Below are 22,029 nucleotides of genomic sequence, written 5' to 3'. Positions count from 1 at the left end.
CGTCGCAGTAAAGCGGAAAAGGGGCGCCGTGAGGGTACGCTGTCTAGACAGCGGACAAGAAAGACGACCTTGGCGCGCCGCTACCTGTCATATTCGCCGGGAAGTTTGTCCGTCTGAGGCCCTAGTAAACGAGAAAGGCATGTGCGCTTCTCAGAACGTAGACTGCCCCTCACGCAAGAAAAAAAGAGAAGGAGAGAAGAAACGCAATGGTGGAACCAGCGTAATGGACGCAGGGCAAGAGGAAGCAGGCACACACACACACACACACAACACCGCTGTGTGTGCCTACTTCCTCTTGCCCTGCGTCCATTACGCTGGTTCCACCATCGCGCATTATGAACCAACTATAGCCCAGCAATTTACTCGAGAGAAGAAACAGTCGGCGCACTTCCTTGCAGGATGATTCAGATATAATGAAACGACAAGTTTTTAGCTTTCATGACACGTTCTATTCTTGGCATGCGTACCAGTCAAGCAATTTCCGTTGCGCGTACTTTGTCCATCCTATATCACGCACGTCTGAATAGTCAGAAGTGGTATGGTGACTAAACCTTATCTTTAGCATCCGTTATCTGCGCTTTCATCGGACAAAGAACAAGCGACGGAAGCTCCAAATCGGGCTGACTCGTTACCATCCCTGACTGCAGACAAAAGAACGTGACATGAATGCTCGTTGTATCGACAAACTTGTTAAAGCCTGCCATCAGATACACTGACAGTTTTCCCTTTTTTTTCTCTTCTAGTTTGGAGAAGAGAGTTCCCCGCTTACGTCTGTTGCCCCGTACCGAGACGAGTGCGATACTTGTTCGTTTGCATACCTCGCCATGAGAGCAACTTCTGTCGTCGCCGAGCAGATACGAGCGAAACTCAAAGAAAGCCGCATCCGTATCTTTCGCGTCTTGTTCTCTGCAGTTCATCTGGCCACGTCCTTAATATATAAACAACGGAATGCGGAGCTCTGCAGACAAGTTTATACTTAACCAATCACTGATAGGCGCGGATCTGTACTGTGCCCGAACGCCGTATATACGGACGTAGGTAGCACGTGCCGACGTTTTATATACCAAGCTATCTGTTTCATCGTCGTTTAGATTAGTACACTTTGATCTTACCACAAGGCCGAAAAGCGACTACCGTCGTCCAGAACAAGAGAGCCAAGTCACATAGCGTCTCGAGGTCCTCGACAACGACGCGACCGGATGCTCGAGTTATCTCGCAAGGTCTGCGAACCCGAACATCACATTCGCAGCTAGCCAGCCCAGGCATGTTTTAACGCAGCAATGGGCGCAGCATGCTTGATTCCGCGGCAACCGGGCGGGGTTCGATTATCTCGGCAGGTTTGTGAATCTGAGAGAGGCACTAAAAATATCATGATCCCTCCGTCGTATCCTTCAGAACGGGGGAGCCATGCGACAGTGGCAGAGCCGAATGGGCACGTTAACCTTGGTCCATCAAGAAGAGATAAACAAAGCAAGAAAAAAAAATAGATAAGAGAGAAGCATGGTCGGAGGTGGCGAGGGGCTGCTGGTCAGACTTCCAGAGGGGGACCTCCACGTCCTGATCTGCATTCCACCACTTCCGCGAGTATTCGGCGCACGTCCCATCCCGGTACCATTGGGACTCTGCGGAGGAGCACGACCGCCTCGCGCGAGGGGGAGGCACTTAGGCGCGAGCCGCGAAAGAGTAAAGCAGCTGGAATGCCTTTGCTTCCGAAGAACGCCACCAGGCAAACGAATGAAGGGGGGCAGCGAAGGAGAAAAGAGCCCGGACTGCGAAACGCTAGGCACGCACTTCTACCAGGATATTCATGGGCGACGATGCACACCGGAACGCCACACTCGACTCAGGCAACGTTCTCCAGGAGCGCGAGCCCTTAACACGGAAAGGTGCGTTACTCCGCAGGGAAGAGTTGCGAGAACGGGTTAACAAACGAGGCCTGCACTGGGCTTGAGGGCAAGGACTAGCGTGCGGGCCTGGAGTTAACAAAAATGAATAAAGGAAAAGAAAAATGCGAAAAAGTGCAGTTTTCTACTGCGGAAGCGCGCGCCCGCCATCAGGGTGACCAATGGGTGCTCGCTGAGGAAACTTCGTCCGCCGCGGTCAGGCGTGTGCGTAGAGGTAGGCTCTATAGAGCCAAGGGAGGGACGCGGAGCGAGCACTTCGACTGAGCTGGCATATGGCTGGGGAAAAGCAGGGCGCCTTGAAATGGGCGCGTCCGCGCCACGCGGAGTGTTGGCGGTAACAGCGCCGTGTAAGCAAGCACACTGTTGTGCGCGGCGAGAGGTGACCTGTCCGCAAATAAATATGCGTAACTCCCGCGTTCTCTCGGTAGAGGCGAGGCCCCGCTCTTGTTGACTGTTTTCTTTCGAGCGTCTGCGCCCATTCGCGCTGGAACGAAAAACAAGGCGCCTCGGAGGACGAGGGGGAGACTCAACCCTATCTCTCATTCGAATCACGGCGATGACGAACCTCGAGCTCAGCACACGCGCTGAAGTGAATACCCTCGGCACAAACGACGCCGGCGTGGGGGGGTGCTTCGTTAAAATTCACCCTCGAAGGGCGGAGGCGGCCCGGCGGCGAATGGAGAACGATAAGAGAGTCGTCAGCGCGTCTCCGCGCGACGCATGCGCTTCTGCCACGTAAGAAAGGAGGCACGGACCGCGCTAGGGAATTCCACGCGAGTCCGGGCAAGCTCGGCAGGACCAGCGAACGCATGCCAGGTATACGTAGGCTACGGTACGCGGACGTCGTTCGGGCAGCGATAATTCGCGCTCCAAAGAGGCAGGCCTGGATCTACGCGGATTGCGGGTTCTAAAGCCGTATAATGGGTTTTGTGAAACCCCTTTGAAAAGGCCACGGAATCTCTTGTCTCGAACCAGTCGAATGCACGGACACTCATGGCGGGAGGTCGAGGGAAGGGAACGTGCCACGCGTCGCCCCCTGTCCTTATTGGCGAGGACCGGCTGGATGGCATTGTTAAAGGCGTGTCCTCCGGAAGAAACAAGCCAAGAAGACCGTGCGGGGTTGTCAAAGGAGAAATACGCGCGTACAACAACAACAGCGCGCGGGACACACACGTAGACGACGCCGCCTCCGCCGCTGCTGTCGCGCCGATTCTTTAGCTCTGCGGGGACCCCAATAAATAGGAAACCGCGCCTTTGGGTCGCGTTGTCTTCCGCGGATTGCGACGACGCCGTCCCACTCAACCGGCTTTGAGTCTCCGCAGGAGCCGGCGGCCTCTGCTCCACCCACGACCGTCAGCTTGCGCCATGCCGCTTGTGTGTGTACCGACACGGCTGTTCGGCGCGGGGATTAGCGCTTCCCGTAATCCTTATCCTGCCCCCGCCGCAGCAGGGCACCGCGCCGCAATCTGACAGCGGCCAGACCCGGACGCGACGAAGAATGACCGTGGCAGCGCGCCGCGCCGAGCGAAACGCGGCGCCGAGAAACGCGTCCATAGCTCAAGCCGCTCCCGTCCGAAGAACAAGCTGTATACGCATGCGCGCGCTCCCGGACAGCCTATCTCGAGGAGACGGGCCCGGTCGCCTGGCCTTTGCAATTTGCATAATAATAGAGGCCCTCGGTAACAAAGCACGCCTCTGTCGTTTGGCAGGGGAGGAGGGGGGTCCCCACGAACCGCGGCGGTGTGTGTGTGCGCGCGAGTTCGATCAGAGTCCAGCAGGTGGCTTTTCCACCATGAAAACAACTGACCCGCGCCCGAGCTGTTGCCGCTGCTGACGCTGTCGCCCTCTCCCTTTCACTCCCCTCTGTCTCGAGACGGCGTGCGCGAGCAGCGCGAGCTAATGAGCAGCCTTTTCTGCCCCTGCCAATGGCATTACACGCGCTCCGCCCTCGCGAGAAGGGCGCCCGGCCCGCCGCTTCCTTAGCGCGCCCTTGAATTGATCTCGAAGCAGCTGCTTTTTATCCCCCGGCCAACGAGAATGCGCGTGGTCGCATTCCTGTCGTTTCCTGTTCTGGTTAACAGCGGCAGGCGGATTGTGAAGGCGCCGGTGCTCCGCTGGCTCGGAGTATATACCTGCCAACTTTCTTTGTATACTTTACTTATGTATTTCTTACACAATCCTGCAGAGCCCAAGGGGGAACGACAATATTAGGGAGGTGGGGGGGATGACAAACATATCGTGTGCAGGTAAAGAAAAAAATATAGCGTATTTACAAATGCGAACTCTCTGATTTGCGCAGAGGTCGGACGATCTAGATAGCGTGCACAGGCGACGTCCTTTTATGAAATCCTGTTATGTTTCTCAATTGTTCATTCGAAACAGTACTGCTGGTGTGATATCCTGCGACCTGAGTGACCACCTTCCAACCTTTATGAACTCGACATAACCGTCACTGCAAAAAACAGTTCATTAACGTTCAGTTAATCAGTGCTACTCGTCTAGATGACTTCAGGAACGACGTGCTTAATTCTGACTTGAAATATCTCATCACGACTCAAAATCAAAACACTGAGGAGGCGTACAACATGTTTCTAGATCACATCTCTGAACTACACCAACGCCACCTTCAACTTGAGAAATTCAAACTTAGTAGGAAAATAGGTAAGCCTCGGATTACATATAAGCTGCTTATAAAAATTAATCGCAAGAATACAACGCGCCACCAATTCATAAAAACTAAAGTTCCCGAAAATTAAATGAGCTTAAAACGTGAACACAAATTGAATAAAGAAATAAAACTAAAAAGAACTATTTTCATGCTGAATTATAAACGGCTCCTCCCGTAGGCCTCCTCTTTTATGGGAAAAGCTGAGCGCCATTTGATATCGCAGAAAATTATCCTGAAGAAAGATAAACATAGAATAGGTGAAGCCGAAGTATTAATGGCGCCCTTGCGAATGTATTCAATAACTTATTTTGTGCAAAGCGGGGATTATTTTCCTGTATCTGAATTTTCAAGTTTTATGCACCCCGGTAACCAGTTTACTTTTTTTCTTGAGCCGGTCAGCGAAAAGCAAGTTCGGTCTGCCTTTATGCCGCTTCGAGATAGCTCGAGATGCTTCTTGAGCCAGTCAGCGAAAAGCAAGTTCGGTCTGCCTTTATGTCGCTTCGAGATAGCTCGAGATGTGATATGGAAGGTATGCAAATTCGACTTCTTAAATATATTACTGGCATCATTACTCCAATTCCTACTCATTTATTTAACCTTTGCTTATCAAGTGCTATTTTCTCAAAAAGAATGCAGTTTGCTAAGGTTGCAGTGTTATTTAAGAAAGGTGGTGCAGATAATATCAAGATCTGTCGCCCTATTTCAGTGTTCCGCAATATTTTCTAAGGATTTAGAAAAGATTATTCATGACCGCCCTTCAGTTTTTTTCTTTGAAAAACATAACCTTTTAATTCCAGCTCAGCTTGGGTTTATAAAATACAGATACACAGAACTAGCATTAGTGTTTATTTTATCAAAGTTTGCAATAAGATGCTTGTACTTTGCCTGTATGTTGACTTCACGAAAACATTTGATTGCATTGATCATTCCATTTTACTCAAAAAGCTTTAAATACATTCAGTACGTGACCATTGCTTGAACCTCATAAGCTTTCGGCAGCAGTATGTTCAAATAGGTGATCACTGCGCCGTACCAAAACCTATTGCAAAAGGTGTACCTCAAGGCAGCATTCTTGAAGCTTATATTTATCATATCTATAATAATGATCAATTAAATACATGCACTGAAGCCAAATATACATTATACGCAGATGATGTTACCGTATTTTTTTCTGCCTTAGACTGCGAGCACATCTCCAACATAGCAAATTCCTATCTTGCAAAACTTAGGGAATGGTCCGCAGCAAACCAGCTAGAAGTAAACGCCAATAAAACTAGGGCTGTGCTGTTTCGACATAAATCAGGAATTGTGAATATAAACGCAGACCTTACGTACGGGAGCATAAAAATAGAAGTAGTAAGTAGTACAAAAATGCTTGGATTACTTTTTCGCAAATGACATGTTTTGGAAAATTCATATTGATTCGGTTTGCTCTAACCTGACGAGTGTTGTTGGTGTTCTATCGAGACGTAGAACGATTCTATGCTTTAGAATAAAAAAAAAACTAAAATATAATTATGTGTATACTCTCATCTTTCTTATTGCTCTTTAGTAGGGGCTCTACAACAGCAACAAGCTTGAAAAAGTGATCATCCTGCAAAAAAAAAAGAAAAAAGATAGGCTCTGTTTTGATGTTCCTTACAGTCCTCATACTCACGATTTGTTCCTTCAAGCAGACATAATACCTGTTTGGAAATTATATAATTACACACTAAGTGTTACAGTTAGGCGTGGCTTTAAAGAAAACCTTACAGTTCTCATACTCACGGTCTGTTCCTTCAAGGTGGCATAATACCTCAGTAGCGTGGCTTTTTGGGCTCGTCTCTTGTGTCCTCGTCTTTTGCTGCGCTACACAGTGTATTGCATAATACCTGTTTGGAAATTATATAATTATAGACTACGTGCCACACTTAAGTGTGAATTAGAGAAAAGCTTGTAGTTCCTTACAGTTCTCATACGATCTCCTCCTGCAAGCAGACATAATACCTGTTTGGAAATTATGTAATTATAGCCTAAGTGTAGCATTTAAGCGTGAATTAAAAGAAAACCCTGTAGTTCCTTAAGTTCTCATACTCAAGATCTGTTCCTTCAATGAGACGTAATAACTGTTTAGAAATTATAAAAATATAAACTTTGTGTCACATTTAAGCGTGAATTAAAAGAAACCCATGCCTTTTTTCGTAACCTAGCACAGCTGGAATCAAAAGGTGCGTCCTATATCACACTCCACGCTGAGTATTGGAAGGTGGCCACTCCCCATGCCAGTTATTGCATGAAAACATTATCTTACATTTTGCCTACACTTCTTCATAACCTAAATAAAAGCGGAATTGATTTAGGTCGCACTATGGTTAGCGAACTATGCCACCATGAATGTAAATAATTTTGATTTTTTTTGCTTCTTTCTTACTCTCGTGTATTCGTTTTAAACAAAATCAGTTTTGCGTTGTCTCTCGTAGAAATTTCTGTGTGTTCATGTATGCTCCTATGTCGCCTTTTAGAGGGAACCGTCGGCTCTAGTAAAGCTGTCTTGCAGCTTTTTCCCACGGCCCCCTCCATCGTTTTGATGGAAAAATAAAGCTTATTATTATTTCATAATTAATAAATCTTTACCGTGCTTCTTTTTTTGTGTGTGCTATAGCGGCGTATGTCTAGTTTAACATACGGATGTTTTCTACATCGCTCACTATAGTTCTATTAGTCGTTAAGTCTATTATTGCAATAAGTTAGTAGGCCTTCGTCAAACTATGGGCAGTAATTTTAGCACAAGTGAGCACCCAGTTTCTGGAGCATAAATTTCGATTTGTTCTTACTTCGTTCGATTCGAATTCATATATGACAGGTATGCTCTCAACGCATTCTCGCACCTCCGTAGTTCAGTGCATTCGCCGGCGCGGGGCAAAACACAACGTTTCGGCCCAGCCCATGGTGATGGTGGCGTTGCCTCTTTGTATGCAAGCTGGGTTCCCTTGGCTCTGGGATACGCACTTTTGTGGCTTCTGACCAGGTGTGCGTACTTCCACCTCAAGGGCACATTAGTTTCGCTCGCTGCTTTACAGCTCGTCAGTATAGGAGAGCTACGCGCTTATTCCGACGAAACATGTGAGACCATCCACACACTTCAAGGAACCTGAGGCGGCAGTCATTAAAAAATAAAATGCAAACAAGCAGGAGTTGAACTAGAGTCTAGTGAATGCCATTGGACGCTTCAATAGACCTACACTGAGGGGGAAAATTCCCATTACTGTTGCCAGTAAAATTCGATAGCTGAGCATTTTGTGCGTGGTTCTATATTGGCGCCTGTGCGGCAGCAAAATACGCGCCCAGAAATTTGAAGGTGAAACGCTTCTTTCCGCTACTCGGTTCGAACTGGTTACTTTTATGTTGACGTCGAGTTCATTTTAGACTGCCTGATTGCGCGCTAGAAGTGGCTGGCTTTCTGGTCTAGCCTCAGAGATTCGCACAAAAGATGTACAGCCTTTAGTCAAAAATTTAGAGCCAAGGATGTTTGCTTCTAAGCCGTGTAATGGGGCTTCTGTGGCATTCTTAAAAGTTCTACGCGTCGGAGGGGGCCGGATTAAAATTATTCTTACCTTCAGGCGATTTGCAACGCTCAGGATGCATTGCGAGCCACACGGTGTGGCTCGGAAGCACACCCCCTGGGCTCTTAATCTTTGGCAAAGGGTATACTTCAAGTCACCGCAGTTACTTTCCGAAATCCAGTCTTTCATTTTTTTTTAGCTTTTCCAACATATAAGAGCTCTAATTTCAGTGACAGTAGCCTATACGCATTTAGGACACGGTAACCGATCAATACAGGCCAACTTCAATTTATCTTCCCCACTCCTTTAATTTTCCACACGATAAAACAGAAACGCTTTCGATAGAAACAACACAATGTCTACGCTTCTGAGAATTAGGGCTCTTAATTCTCAAAGGAAACCCGAGCGTGCCAGATAAGGAGCGACGTTCGACTTCTTCTTGGAGCCCAAATGAACTCGAGGGAAATTGGAAGTGGGCTGAATTCTAAGACCACATTCGTCGCCGCAGCCATCAGCACGGTTGTCGCGCCCCGTGTATACATGCGCCCGACGAGGCACAGCGGTTTTTCCCCCGCCAGAGATAACGGGGCGCCCACAACGGAAAGCCGGCGCATTCCTTGCTTCTTATTAATTTTGGCAGCGTTCCTAATAAGGCCTCATTTCAGAACCGCGCTTGGTCTCGCGAAAAACGAGATAACGCGGGTTCCGATAGAAGCGGCTATATATACGCCGACAAGCGGTATCGTGGTTTCTGCTTTCCTTTTGTTTTGACGGAAACTGTCTGGGGTACAGTGGTGGGAATGCGGCCGCACGTTGTCGCCTGCACACTAAGCGATTTAAATGCTCGAATACCGGATGTCTGCCATTCTTGGCTGTCATTTCTAACTTTAGACTCTTCTTTGTATTGGGACACTTTTCCCTTTTACACGAGTACATGTACGCGCACATCAAATCAGTTCCAAGTTGCTTGGTTCATTTTTGCACGTGTTATATGAAGACCTGCTCGTGTATAAATATATAAATAAATAGCGAGGATATATATATATATATATATATATATATATATATATATATATATATATATATATATATATATATATATATATATATATATATATATATATATATATATATATATATATATATATATATATACCGGACGCGATATTCGGAGGTCGTGGGTTCGGATCCCACCGGCGGCATGGTTGTTTTTTCTGCTGCTTTATAAGTAATTTTCTTTAAGCGATTTATTAATCTAAGTATTATTATCCCACTGATAAGCATAACACATTAAAAAAATCTATAAAAAAAAAAAATTAACGTTCCCCTATGCACCTTGGTTTCGTTGACTGTTGGCTCCCTTCATAAATATATATATATATATATATATATATATATATATATATATATATATATATATATATATATATATATATATATATGTGTGTGTGTGTGTGTGTGTGTGTGTGTGTGTGTGTGTGTGTGTGTGTGTGTGTGTGTGTGTGTGTGTGTGTGTGTGTGTGTGTGTGTGTGTGTGTGTGTGTGTGTGTGTGTGTGTGTGTGTGTGTGTGTGTGTGTGTGTGTGTGTGTTTGATTGCTAGAGGTAAAATGCAAAGTTGAGAAACGCTTCATTTAGACAGAGATTTATTTGGAGTCGAAGTTTCGGACAGAGCCTGTCCTTTCTCAAGATATATATATATATATATATATATATATATATATATATATATATATATATATATATATATACAGAGGCGATCGTGAAGAGGCAATAATGGTACGTGGCGACGGTCTTGTGGCTTTATGTGCTTTTTTTCTTCCTTGCCCCACATTGCATGCGCTCCGTTGTCTTCAACTACGAGCCAACTGGCCTGAGCCAAAGCATTACTTGAACAAAATTAAATGTTCAAGAACGTCGCTTTACATCTGCTCCCATTACTGCTTCTGCCAGCAGCGCATGCTCGTTGTATATGCTAATCCCCAACTATATCACCTGGCACGAGTGGTACCGGCATGCCGAGGCGTTCTCTTACCCGCTGCTAAAACGCCATCCACGAATGCGGCAAGGAATGCACGACTTGGCTCAATGCCGTCATTCGTCACTCTCCCTCAGCCTTGGCGTGAAAATGTGCAGGCTCGTAGACGCTTTGTTCAGCACATGACACAGCAACTTTCCGACAATGCAAATGAAGAAAAAATAAATCCACACGCGCTCGCCTTCCAAGGCCGACTGCTCTGCACCTTAACCATCGCTGACCATGCAGTTGTATAGTGATATACGAACGGCCGGCTATTGCTGGCGATTGCAAACAATTAACAGTTATTTGCTACCCACAACTACCACGGATGCGCGCGCTCATGTCGCCAGGGTAACTTCAGCGGTTCGCACGCTTCGCGGCGGTTCTTTCTAGGCATCCGGGAATGCGTGAGCTGCAGCCAGTAACAATCGCTAAGGCTGTCGCGGATTGGAACTATGTATCCGATGTACTATCGCGATCAAAAGTTTACGAGACGGGCGTGTGCGGGAAAAAAAATCATTTCGGCGCAGCCAGTTAATCCGGTCGCCTGAAATGTGTCAAGGTATGAGGGGACTTCCATGCTTCATCTGCTGGTAACAATACCACGCGACTCGGTCGGGACGTAGAGCTACAGAAAACTTTCTTCGCGAGAATAGGCGTCCCGTAAAATCTTGATCGCGATAGTACACGGGTATGTGGCGTGTCAGTGCGCTCTCGTATTCCTGCAACGCTTCAGTTCACAAAACTGATAACACGGATTATCTGCAATTAGAAAAATAAAGAGATACTTGATGATAGCTCTGCACGAAGAGGAGAAATTTGCAGTGCAAAGAGCCTATCACTCACCAAAATCTTAACGTTCTTAAGTCTGAGAGGAATTCGTGAAATGTTTACGGTGCACACGTCGCATTAAGCTATGGGGGAGGCAAAAAAAAAAGGCTAAGGGAGTGCGAACTTCTCCAAGGCTGTATAGCTTCATCAGACAGAATCTCAGGCATGTGAACACGATGCGAGAACAAAGTGAGCTGTGTAAATCAGGCAGAATAAAAAGGAAAATATGCGTCAAGGACCGAAAAAAAGAACGCTCGCCTGCCACAAGAACGATCGCGAGTGTCGCTTGTTTGACAACAATCGGAGCGGATTAGGCCCAAGGACTCGCTCGTTCGATCTCGGCCCCCTGTGCCCGTTTGCATACTCGGTGAGGACACGCGGATACCACCACAGCAGTGCTCCCGACGCCTTCTAAAGCCTGCGGGCACCGTATAAGAAGACGACAGGCGTGAACAGCGCATGCGCGGACTACCTGCGGAGTCACTGAGCGGAAAGAGCGATAAATCCCCCTTTAATCACCCTATACCCGGTTCGGGCTCACTGGCTTGCCCGGAAAACGATCAGTACAAGTTTCAGAAGCAGCCGTTTTCTTTCTTTTTTTTTCATTTCAAGTTTTGTTTCTCAGTGGCGAATCATTTAACTAGCAGTACGACCTTGCCAAGCGGCCTTGCGAGAAATGCGGCTTTCCTAAGCTGCAACGGCCGCGCACAAGCGACGCGTAAAACTGCAGCAACAGCCGTCGCGAGCTGCGAAGAACCTCGTCGGACAGCCAGTCCTTGATCGCTTGGCGTGCCGCGATAAGGCTTAGGCTGCTCCGGGACCGCGTCCAAGACCTCGTAATGCCGATGTCTGATTTGCACGGTAGCCGCAGATAAGTGACGAGGCGGCACAGGAGAAAAAAAAAAAGAGTGGCTACTGCAGTGGTATGCGGTGCCAGGAATCCGGTACACCCTGCTCTCAGTGAATTTGAGAACGCTATGCAAAAGAGACAGTTCGCCCCGAGAACATGCATGGGCGTCGTGAAAAGAAGCCAAGTCGGCTATGGAAGATGTATCTGGTTAGGCGAATCGTTTACGTTAGCCAGAGGACTACAGATTGTCCTTGTGTAACGAGTTTTCGAAACTCTGCCCTTCTATGCTTTTAACCACTGAAACTGCGCTGGACTGATATAACACACACACACACACACACACACACACACACACACACACACACACACACACACACACACACACACACACACACACACACACACACACACACACACACACACACACACACACACACACACACACGCACGCACGCACGCACGCACGCACGCACGCACGCACGCACGCACGCACGCACGCGCACACACACACACACACACACACACACACACACACACACACACACACACACACACACACACACACACACACACACACACACACACACACACGCGCGCGCGCGCGCGCGCGCGCACGCACGCACGCACGCACGCACGCACGCACACACACACATATATTAGCGCTGGGGTTTCATCTTGTGAAAAGGCTAGCAACGGTAGTGGTGCTCTGTTAACACGGAATAAATAAGGAGCAGATTGACCGCACTTAATTCCAACGCGTTTGAAATTCCACTTCAGGGTTTCAGGTAGCATGGAAATAAAGTATGCTTCACTAATTAAAGAGGGCATAAATTATGATAACACCGCTGTTGGTCACTTCTCTATAGAGGTTTAGGAAGGAGCACAAAACGCCATAGTCGATTTCCAAGAATTAAAAGGTGGGTCACGCCGATGTTGTTGCAATTATAGGTTGGCAGCCGTTCATTGCTGCCCTTGATGCCATAAAGAGATCGAAAAGCGCGAGCGTTAGCTTCGCAAATCAACGCGCAGCTGCACGCGCTCATTATCTCTATGAAAGAAATATGGGGGTCCGAAGCGCCCACCAGTTTTAATAAATGATCTTCGAGACCGTATATATGACGCGCGCTAACAATCAGCGCTGCGGGCTTGTGTAGTGTACACCCCGACCCTTAGCAAGACTTTAGGGCGCCGAGAATATGGCTTAATTAAAGCGGCCTGCACCTCGCCCGCTGTCATTAGCATGCCATATATGCCTAAAAGGCAAATCATTCCGAACATGTGCTTTATAAGCTGCGTATCAGATGACCCAGAAAAGTTGGCGCGCTTCAGCCATAAGGCACGATGAAGGAGCTGGCATGCGCCAGCCTTGACGCACTCCTGGGAGTATACCTCAGGCAACGGTCTGACACTTGGCGATTTTATAACAGTGCTTTACCTACGCGGCGGGGCCGGCTAACAAATTGCAACGGCAACCAACGAGCAATGACCGACGTCTAAGAGCTAGAACCAGGAACAAAGTAAGGTGGTTTTATCTATATGAAGAGTACAGAGATAGGCGCTTCCAAGTATTTGCGCTGCAGATATTGGCTTGCGTCCTTATCTCGCGTCGAGCAGGTCCTAGACACACATCATGCAGGAAAGCTCCCGTCGGTTGCTTTCACGCAGGGAATGATGAAACACACAGCTAAAACTCGTTCCACCTTGGGTGCGACGTAGCTTTCTTGATTAGAACAAGATGTTAGGATTTTATTTTCCCAGCATCCACAACTCAAAAAGACGACGAGGACGAGACACAAGTAGAAGCGACGAAGACGGCGTTTGAGCATAGGAGTGGAAGGATTGAATAAATAAAGTTCGAAACAAGACGTATTCCTGGATCACCGTAACGGTGCGTTTTCACGGTTTGCTGTTCTGTCCAAGTCTCGTTATCACGAATATTCGCGCGCTTCAGGCAACAGCCGAGACTAGGATGCGAAAAAAAAGACCAAGATGCAAGGCGACGCTCGTCGCTGTTGCAAAAAAACAAGATGTCACATAAGCGACGACTTAAAACCAATGCTTGGAAGCAGAAATGTAAGAAACCGTACTCAAGCCACCGTCCTTCCATGCGGCGCTCTATGTGATCAAGGGACCCGTACGGGCCCCGAAACGTCGTGTTTCATTTTTTCGTCGAAACTTTTGGCGAGTGTATGTTTATTTCTACAATGTTCGCCCCTCGCCAGACGGTATTCCGTCAAACTCTGGACTATAAGAAACGAAGAGTTGGAGGAATAAAGCATTCAGTATGGCGTCAGCGTTCGTGTGGCGTTTTGTTTCATCTCGCTTCCGCTCGTACGTTGGTTACGTAAATAGGGCGAAACTAAGCGTATTACTTTCATTGCATTAGGTTTCCTCCCCCTTTCTTTTTCTTTCTTTCTTGTACCATTTTTTTGCTAACGCTAACGCACCCCCTTCCTGAATTCGCGTAATGTGCTTGAAGACAGTTTATGGGGCTAATGGCGCCCTTCGTACGTAGTTACGCTGAGGTGAGCTCGAAAATGTTCGCTACCACCGCTGGTGGAATTTCATGGAAAGAACGACGGCAAGGAGCAATGCGACGAAAAGCGATCCACAGTCGCCGTTTCCAGCTCGAAGCGCGCAGGCACCCCATCTGGGCCCATTGTTCTTCGCGCTCCATTGCAAAGTGCGACGAAGGCGCCAAGCGCTATATCTAATCTTAGGTTTCGGATTCCAGTTCCTTGTCGTACGTCACCTCGGTTACGACGAGTGCAAGAGAAATAGCTCGGAAGATAGAAAGGAGGGAGCAGTGTGGGTGAAGTGCAGCTGGCGGTGCGTCCTGCCGGGTGACAACAGCTCTCCAAGGTGTGAGCACATCTGCTGGACTCCATGGCTGTATAGTGCGCCGAGATCGTATGGTCCGTATACAGAATACCGAACGAATGATATTAGCGCTCGGGAAGTAAACGTGGCGTAATCGTATCGCAATCGCTGGGCACTAACAGCCCCGCAGATTATGTCAGCGCTCACTAAGCGGCACCCACTGTGACAACATGAAGCAAGCGCGCCTTCGATGCTGTCCGCGCCGATTTCGAGAGCCCTCGCTTCCTGAATTCGGACGAACATGCTTCTGCCATTAGTAGACAATGACCATCGTCATCCTTGCCAATGGGTAGAGCTGCGCGTCCACGTCGGGTATGCAGGCAGGAGGAGGTGTCGGATGTTGCAACGCAGACAAGGAAGGTGCGTCTAGGAGGTTGCCATGCATGGACGCAGGGGCCGCCAATAGTGGCGGCCAATAAGACAGAAGAAGCTGTTAGGGTAGCTATATCAGCCTCGCTAATGTATCCTTTTGTGGAACTGGCAAGCAAGAGTTATGCGTGGATGTAAAAGAGAGAGAGAGAGAGAGAAATGGGAGGAGAGGACACCTAAGCTCCGTCTTAAGGGTTAATTCCTATATATGCAGAAGGTCTCTACTTTGCATCCATACCGAGTCCTCGCACCCCTCCTGGCGCAGTGGTGCAGCGGTTAAGCGACGCACTACTGCTCTCCGATGGCAGGTGCTCCCAGCGGTGGGACTTGTGTTGCCTAGGTTGCTCTTCCCGACCGACCAATCATTAATTTAAATTAACAGCCACCTGCTACGGTGGGTAATTTGCTCACTATCTAGTGGGCAGGTTGTGACGACGCCGCAAGGTCGCATGACCTAGGTGGCCCACATGCCTCCCTAGGTTTGTCAATGGGGACCACCTGCCAGAGACATGCCGTGATGTTTCGCTCTCAACGCCAACACCGGATTTTCTGGAGAACGGGGAATTTCTGCAGAACACAGAGTGTCTGACGCCCTTAGCTGCAACCATGCGCCGGAGTCAGATATCTAAGCAACTACTAGCACAGCCCACTACATGTATCCTCGCGTAGAGCTAGCAAGCAAGAATGTGAGAAGGAGCCGGACGCAAAGGGATAAAGGAGGAAGTGAGAGGGGAGAAAAGTCACAAACGCGACCGTAATAGAATGCACTGACTACGTGCACCTGGGCTCGCCGCCATACCGGCCCCGCACTGTCTCGCCCGAGCAGCGCACGCATTTGGCATTGTCGGCGGGAGAAAGAGGAACAGCAAGAAGAAAGGTCTCTCCTTCCCACTAATCTCGCTCGCAATCTCTCGCGGGGCGCGTGCCTCCCTCCGTGGGCAGCACGCGCAGGTCGCCGCGAGATTGCATATCGAGCACCTGCTTGCGGCGGCCGCCGACTCGTGGGAGCCCCGCTGCAGCCGACGGCGGCGACCGGAATGCTCGCGCCGCTCTGCGCGCACGCCGGGGGGCGCCACCTTGTGGGAGGAGGAGGCCGCGCGGCAAGAAAAAGAACTAGCCGGGCGGAATGAAACTTGCGCGGCGCGTTGTACGGATATGCGCGCACTGGCCGTTCGGTAATGCGAGGCGGATAGGCTACGGACGCGCTTTTAAAGGGTCAGGCTGTGCGTTCTTTAAATTCTTTTTGTTTGGTCAAGTGGGATGTTAAAACCATGACCTGCACGACGCCGGAGCAGCATTCCTATGTAGATAGACACACCGTCCACTAGCGCCAACGCTAGGCGTTCGGTTCTCTGTACGCGGCTACCGCGTAGTGAAGAGGCGATGGCGTTGCTGTGTGGAACTTGAGGGCCAGGTACAGAGTCGTACAGTACTGATAACCGTTTAGGTAGTGACGTTTAGGCAGACCCTAGAATGGCGATGGTTGCGTAGTGTTCGCAGGACGCTCTTGAGCAGGAGCAGATTTAGGAGGGTTGGTGGAGAGGGGTCGTCCCCCAAGTGAGCAATTTTACGTAGGAAAATTATGTTCTATCCCATTTTGTGGTTGCAAGAAATCCACGGACCGTATTTGGACGAAACTCTGCTATAGTCCAATACAACACAAGAACGAACCGACAAATTCCCCTGTAAGGAGACCCTCCAGCCAGTGGCGTCGACCGATGGTCCCCCTTGACCGATACCTTTGGACCTCCTAGCTTGAAATCGCACGCGGTGGTAGGTGCGGCGTCATAAAAATCGGTCGACGCAATTGGCTGAAGGGCCTCCTTACAGGGGCACCTGCAGCTTCGTTCTTGAGTTGCATCCGACTAAAGTACTTGGTAGAAACCCCTTCTCCCCAGCCGCTAAGCCCTTCGTACCTGGAAAAGAAGGAAGGTGCGAAGTAGTGCACTACTCACCGGAACCTTCCTCGGGCGTGTCCCTGGGCAGCGGCGACTCGGACGAGTCCTCGGGCTCGGACCTGTCGCTGTCCAGGTGGCTGCTCTCGGTGAGCAGCTCGCTGCTGGCCGAGCCGGTCTCTTCCTCGGGGATGGTGTCCATGTCGCTGCCGGCGGCCTCCAGCTGCTGCTGCACGGCGCAGCAGCCCAGCACGGCGCGCTCCTCTTCCGGCGGAGACCGCGGCGCCACACCGTAGTCGCGGGAGGGGAGACACTCGTCCGAGCAGGGGCTGTCCAGGAGACGGCCTTCCATGACGACGTCTTCCGTAGCGCTCGCTACGGCGTCGTCTGCCTCGTCTGCGGAGCCGGACGGAAGAATTTCGCCTTCACCGCCTGCCACCATCACCATTTTGCACGTGGTGTTGTGCGCACACAGGAGCTCCTACCCTCCCCTCTCCTTTCCACCCCTCTAAACAGAGAAAGAGTGTTCACATGCGCAGCTTTTTAAAGTAATGCTATGCGAAACATAACCCTTTTTGTTGGTTATTTTCAGCGCGATTAAAACATACAAACGGCCAATGAGACAGAGGGAAAGACTATAATTTAATTTAAATGCGGAAATTCTTCCCCAGCTACAACTCGTCAACGGTGTCGAACTTTCACTTTTTGTTTTCATGTGCAAGAAAAGGCTCCACTAGTGTAGTGCAGGAGATAGCAATGACGTCATCTTCATCATCAGCCTGACTACACCCACTGCAGGGCAAGGGCCTCTCCCATGTGTCTCCAATTAACCCCGTACTTTGCCAGCGGCGCCCACCCTATCCCCGCCCACCTAACCTTCTGCCGCCCCCGCCTACATTGACGAGGCGTTCGCTAATGTCAACTGTTGAGTACGGTATAAATGCTGTCTATCGGCAGCGGCGGCAACTGAAAAAGCTCAGCTGTTATAGTTCGACTGCTGTTGACAATGCCCACTAAACTGTGGTGACAACCGAACATGTTGCTTCGGCGTTAGACGTTTACATATTGACGTCAATCGTGGCGATCTGAGACGGTTGCACTCACCTCGGTATCCGCCGCAGGAATCCAACATGTCGTCCATGGCCTCGTCACCGCTTGGCAGCTCAGGTGACCTGTACAGAGACCGAACGGAAAGGAGAGAATGTTTATCGGGCCATAAACACTCGACCGACGCGGCTGAAGCCGCTTCTGAGCTCAGCACTCTGGTTCGAATGAACGCGCGAAGAGCATTTCAAAGCGTGGCACATGGGCGGTCGCCCATAAATTAGACGAGCCTAATGACACTTTTATAGCACCTACAAATGCCGGCAGGCATTTCCTCTTGAGTAATATGCAGCACCGTGCCCTTTTCATAATTGCGTACGTGGTTCCTTTTCATGCCTCAGTGTCCATCCGTGTCTTTTTTGATACTATGTCATATATGTTATGTTCCTTGGTCGATGTTCCTAAACCTCGATGTTCCTTTACGTGCCAGGTTTCCTTTTCCAACACGTGTTCGTAAATTGGACTTCCCTATGCCTTCCCGTGGTAATTCCTTGGTGTAACAATGTCGCACACTTTTAGAGGAAACACTGCAATATGGCTGCTGAGGGAAAGTCCATTAAAGAAACATCTGCGGCGTGCATCCATAACGCCGAACAGCAGCCTTCTCGGTGGTATATATTTTTTTTTTGCCTGGTACGCGACGTGGTGAACGCCTTCTCATAATGATACTATGACATGTAACCTGTCATAGAGGTCATGTGTACACGTTCGACAAACGACACACGGCAGCTAACGCAGTTGTTGAAGGCAGCAGTAGTTCATTTGCAGGTCACCAACATCGGCTAGCTTCGGGTGCAGATATTTTAATTTCAACAGCTCCAGTCAGTCACAGGGTTATTTAAAGGATTGGTGTAACTGTACCGGCCGCGGTTCCGTCCAAGACAAAGCTACCGCTTCGATAGACGTCAACAAAACCTTCGAGTGCAGCTCAGCAAGGACTCAGATGCACAGACAACAGGAAAAAGTAAAGCCTCTCGAGACGCGATGAATGCGTGGTCCACCCACCAAGGGAATTCAGGAGCCGTGTTCCTGACAGTTATGATGGGCGCGGCTTTCACATGCACTGCGAGTGTGCGTGTGATAGGTGGTTTCCCCCGGCGACATGTCAGCGGGATCTCTCCGTATCTGACAAATTATATGGGCGTTCACCCTCGGAAAGTAATTTTCGTTGCGTATACGCCGGCGGTTTGTCTGCGCATTGCTCTCATTTGTGCACCGCTGTCCCAACCTAACCCAACTGCACTGCAAGACCGATGTTATTCCGGCTTCGTGACTGGTGGCCCCGCGCACTGCAATGCAGGGCACGCACAAAAACAGTGCTCGTTGAGAATGGCTATTTCACTGTCCTCGCATGGGAGAAATAACCAGGCAATAAAAAAAAAAACGATACAGGAAACGGAAGGAACGCCCTTCGACGCGGTTGTCGAGGCTAAAGCAGACAGGAGCGTTTTTGATTAGTCAACGCGGTTAAATAATTGCGAAGTACGATTACATTGTTCAAGTTCCTCGCCCTCTTTGGGAGAAATTGTTGGATCGCAAGCTAAAAATTCGGCTCATTTGTGCGAGAAAAGAACAGAGCACGTTGGCAAGCTCTTCGAAGAAATAAAGAGAGAGAGAGAGAGAAAATATCATGCTTGATTTACCGACAATCAGAAGAGTTGCAAATACGGCGCCAAACCTGCATCTATACTGTAACTGAGGAGCGTACGGTATACATGCGTATTAGAGCTTCAAGCACGCCAACAATGTTCAGCGAAGAGCTAAGCGCCAGAAAGCGTCTAAAAAAAAAAAAACACGACAGTTCTGACAGTGTATGACATACGGTCAAAGTCAGAAATGATTGAAGAAAAAAGAATTGCGTGCATTAATCTTTCGGGGCATAACTGCGCTTCCACAGCCATAAGTCCCTCGGAGAACAACCATTACTGCCTTGGAGACTAATTGCAAGGAGGAATTAACCGCTTGTCGTGCGTACTAAGTTTTGCAGTTAGTCCTATTTCTGGCTAATTAAGAGCAGATGTGCGCTTTAACTAGCAGAAAGTTACTTTGCAATTGGTAAAAGCGCGATCTCTGGCCTCAACTCAGAAATCGCTAATTCCAAGGCGGTGCGAAAAACTATCTCCTAAACAGATGTCTTTATGTCAGCAGACGCTCTATAACCTTCGCTTGCTGAACCGAACTGAGTCTGGCGACATACACAAGCGCCCGATCATCGACACGAACGCTTCGGCCGAATAACTCAACGGGCACGTCATAACCTCCGCGGGAAGTCAACGGCTCGCTCGAGGAGAAAGGTATATACACAGCGAGCGCCTGAAATACCGCCTCGCCGCGTATACAAACACGTCGCGTAAAACAAGACCAAGATGAACGCTCGCCCAGCGATGCAGTGCGTCCGCCAGGGTTCGCAGTGCGCACACGTACAGGCTGCTGCCGCCAACATCCGGACGACTCTCTGCGGGGGCAACGGCAAACACAGGTTGGCGGAAAAGCACGGCAACACAGTGCGCGGCGTGTCCGGGACGCGCTAAGTGCGTATGCAGCGGACGCCGCGGGCGAGAAAACGCGCGCAGTGTTCCGGTCGAGCTCCCGGCGGGGCATCAGTCCTGACCGGGCTTTGCGCGTCACATAAAACACGGCGGCGCAAGCAGCGCCATTTCTTCTGCCTCTGCTGTGGTCCGCCGTATCTTTCGTCCCACGACGCAGGATTAAAAAGCGAGGAGGAAAGGGGACGCGCGCGAAGGACAGGCATGCCGTCCTGCGTTTAGGGTGACCATTTGTGCTCGGAGGAACTGAATAAAAAGGAAGGAAAGACGCAGTCTAGGGAGCTGCGGCAGAGACAAACGCAGCAAAGCAGACGCGAGCACAATGAGGGGAATTGGGCCAACCGGTTAGAGAAATTCCCCAAAATTGGGTAGATTTGTAATTAGGGAGTAATTACTTATTAGCATTCATTCCCGCCGCGGTGGCTCAGTGGTTAGGGCGCTCGACTACTAATCCGGAGTTCCCGGGTTCGAACCCGACCGCGGCGGCTGCGTTTTTATGGAGGAAAAACGCTAAGGCGCCCGTGTGCTGTGCGATGTCAGTGCACGTTAAAGATCCCCAGGTGGTCGAAATTATTCCGGAGCCCTCCACTACGGCACCTCTCTTCCTTTCTTCTTTCACTTTTACCCTTCCCTTACTGCGCGGTTCAGGTGTCCAACGATATATGAGACAGATACTGCGCCATTTCCTTTCCCCCGAAAACCAGTTATTATTATTATTATTATTATTATTATTATTATTATTATTATTATTATTATTATTATTATTATTATTATTATTATTATTATTATTATTATTATTATTATTATTCACCCCAGTGCAGCCATGCGATTGCAATGTAAAGCTGTAGAGCTTCAACAGGAACTTCGGAGTTTAGGAATAGTCCGTCTTGGTCCGTGGTTCGAACCCGGGACCACCGCCTCACGGGGGCAGTCGCTCTACACCAGCTGAGCTAAGCGGGACGGCTAGCCAACTGAGCTAACCGGAGCGACTAGCATACGGCAGGGCGAGAGCGAATGGGTTAACAACTCGAAGCAGGAACGGTGCTGGTCCAGCTTTCCTTGTATATCTGTATGGCTGTACTTGGGTGGATGCTAAGGATCGAGCAATTGCTCCATTTTGAACGGGTTGGATGTGCTGCACTCTTTGAGGCGTGTTACAATGTCAGGCGGCGATTGGCACGATTGATTCCCGTAGACTCCGCAGCGCGCGTGAAATAACCAGGAAGAAAAACAGAAAACAATATAAACACCATAAACAACTGCAGTGTTCTGGTGAAGCGAATATGTGCGAAGCTGTCATTATCGGTCTTTGCAGGCGCGACAGTGTTGCCATGCGCATTTTAAGAAATGATCGCGAAATCTCATCTGTAATTCAGAACATAAATATACGAATGACAAGTGAAAAGCTTACAAAGACGTTCG

General features: G+C 49.1%; 1 protein-coding gene across 3 annotated transcripts in view; it reads right to left on the bottom strand.

The window, feature by feature from the left end:
* The window catches only part of LOC144125610 (uncharacterized), a 281,500-nt gene that overhangs the window by 102,249 nt on the left and 157,222 nt on the right, over positions 1–22,029 (bottom strand). For all 3 annotated transcript variants that reach the window (XM_077659139.1, XM_077659140.1, XM_077659138.1), the window contains exons 3-4: positions 18,062–18,129; positions 17,018–17,353 (exon numbers count right to left, since the gene is read on the bottom strand). In XM_077659139.1, the coding sequence (XP_077515265.1) occupies positions 17,018–17,353; positions 18,062–18,129 (404 nt within the window). The remainder of the gene's footprint in view (positions 1–17,017; positions 17,354–18,061; positions 18,130–22,029) is intronic.

Source organism: Amblyomma americanum, chromosome 3 (assembly GCF_052857255.1).
Source record: "Amblyomma americanum isolate KBUSLIRL-KWMA chromosome 3, ASM5285725v1, whole genome shotgun sequence".
Taxonomy (NCBI): Eukaryota; Metazoa; Arthropoda; class Arachnida; order Ixodida; family Ixodidae; genus Amblyomma; species Amblyomma americanum.
The sequence above is the reverse complement of the archived record's forward strand: the minus strand, read 5'-3'. Positions and strand labels throughout refer to the sequence as shown.